Raw genomic sequence first — 444 nt, forward strand, 5'->3', positions numbered from 1 at the left:
GGAGTGACACTTTAGTGAATAGACAGGTTATATTGCAAAATGGAGCTGGATGAATTAATTTTAGCAAGTATCTCCGTTATTACATTGCACCACCAATTAATATTAGTCTGGAAACGACGAAAACAGAGACAAGAAAATCGTAGAAGAAAAGGATGGTGGATTCGTCTAATAAATCTATCTAAAATTCAACAAGGTTATCAGTCAAATCTTGTGAGAGAAATGGAAACGGAAGATCATGAGGCTTTTTTTCAAAATTTCCGAATGTGGCCAGAACATTTTAATTGGTTGCTTAATCAAGTGCAAGATAAATTGCAAAAGCGAAGCAGGAGAGCTTCATTGGATCCCAAACTGCGTTTACAGGTGACACTCTTGTAAGTACGCAGAATCTGAAATTATTTTATACTAGAATCCAATATACAACATTAGTTGTGTGTGTGTGTGTGT

At 35.6% G+C, this 444-nt stretch overlaps 1 protein-coding gene across 1 annotated transcript in view; it reads left to right on the forward strand.

The window, feature by feature from the left end:
• Window positions 1–13: 13 nt before the first annotated feature.
• Window positions 14–444, forward strand: part of LOC112467140 (protein ANTAGONIST OF LIKE HETEROCHROMATIN PROTEIN 1-like) — a 1,558-nt gene continuing 1,127 nt past the window's right edge. The window contains exon 1 of the mRNA XM_025035623.1: window positions 14–371. Coding sequence (XP_024891391.1) covers window positions 40–371 — 332 coding nt within the window. The 5' untranslated portion in view covers window positions 14–39. The remainder of the gene's footprint in view (window positions 372–444) is intronic.

The sequence above is a fragment of the Temnothorax curvispinosus genome, unplaced genomic scaffold (assembly GCF_003070985.1).
Source record: "Temnothorax curvispinosus isolate PA1 unplaced genomic scaffold, ASM307098v1 QBEX01016931.1, whole genome shotgun sequence".
Classification (NCBI taxonomy): Eukaryota; Metazoa; Arthropoda; class Insecta; order Hymenoptera; family Formicidae; genus Temnothorax; species Temnothorax curvispinosus.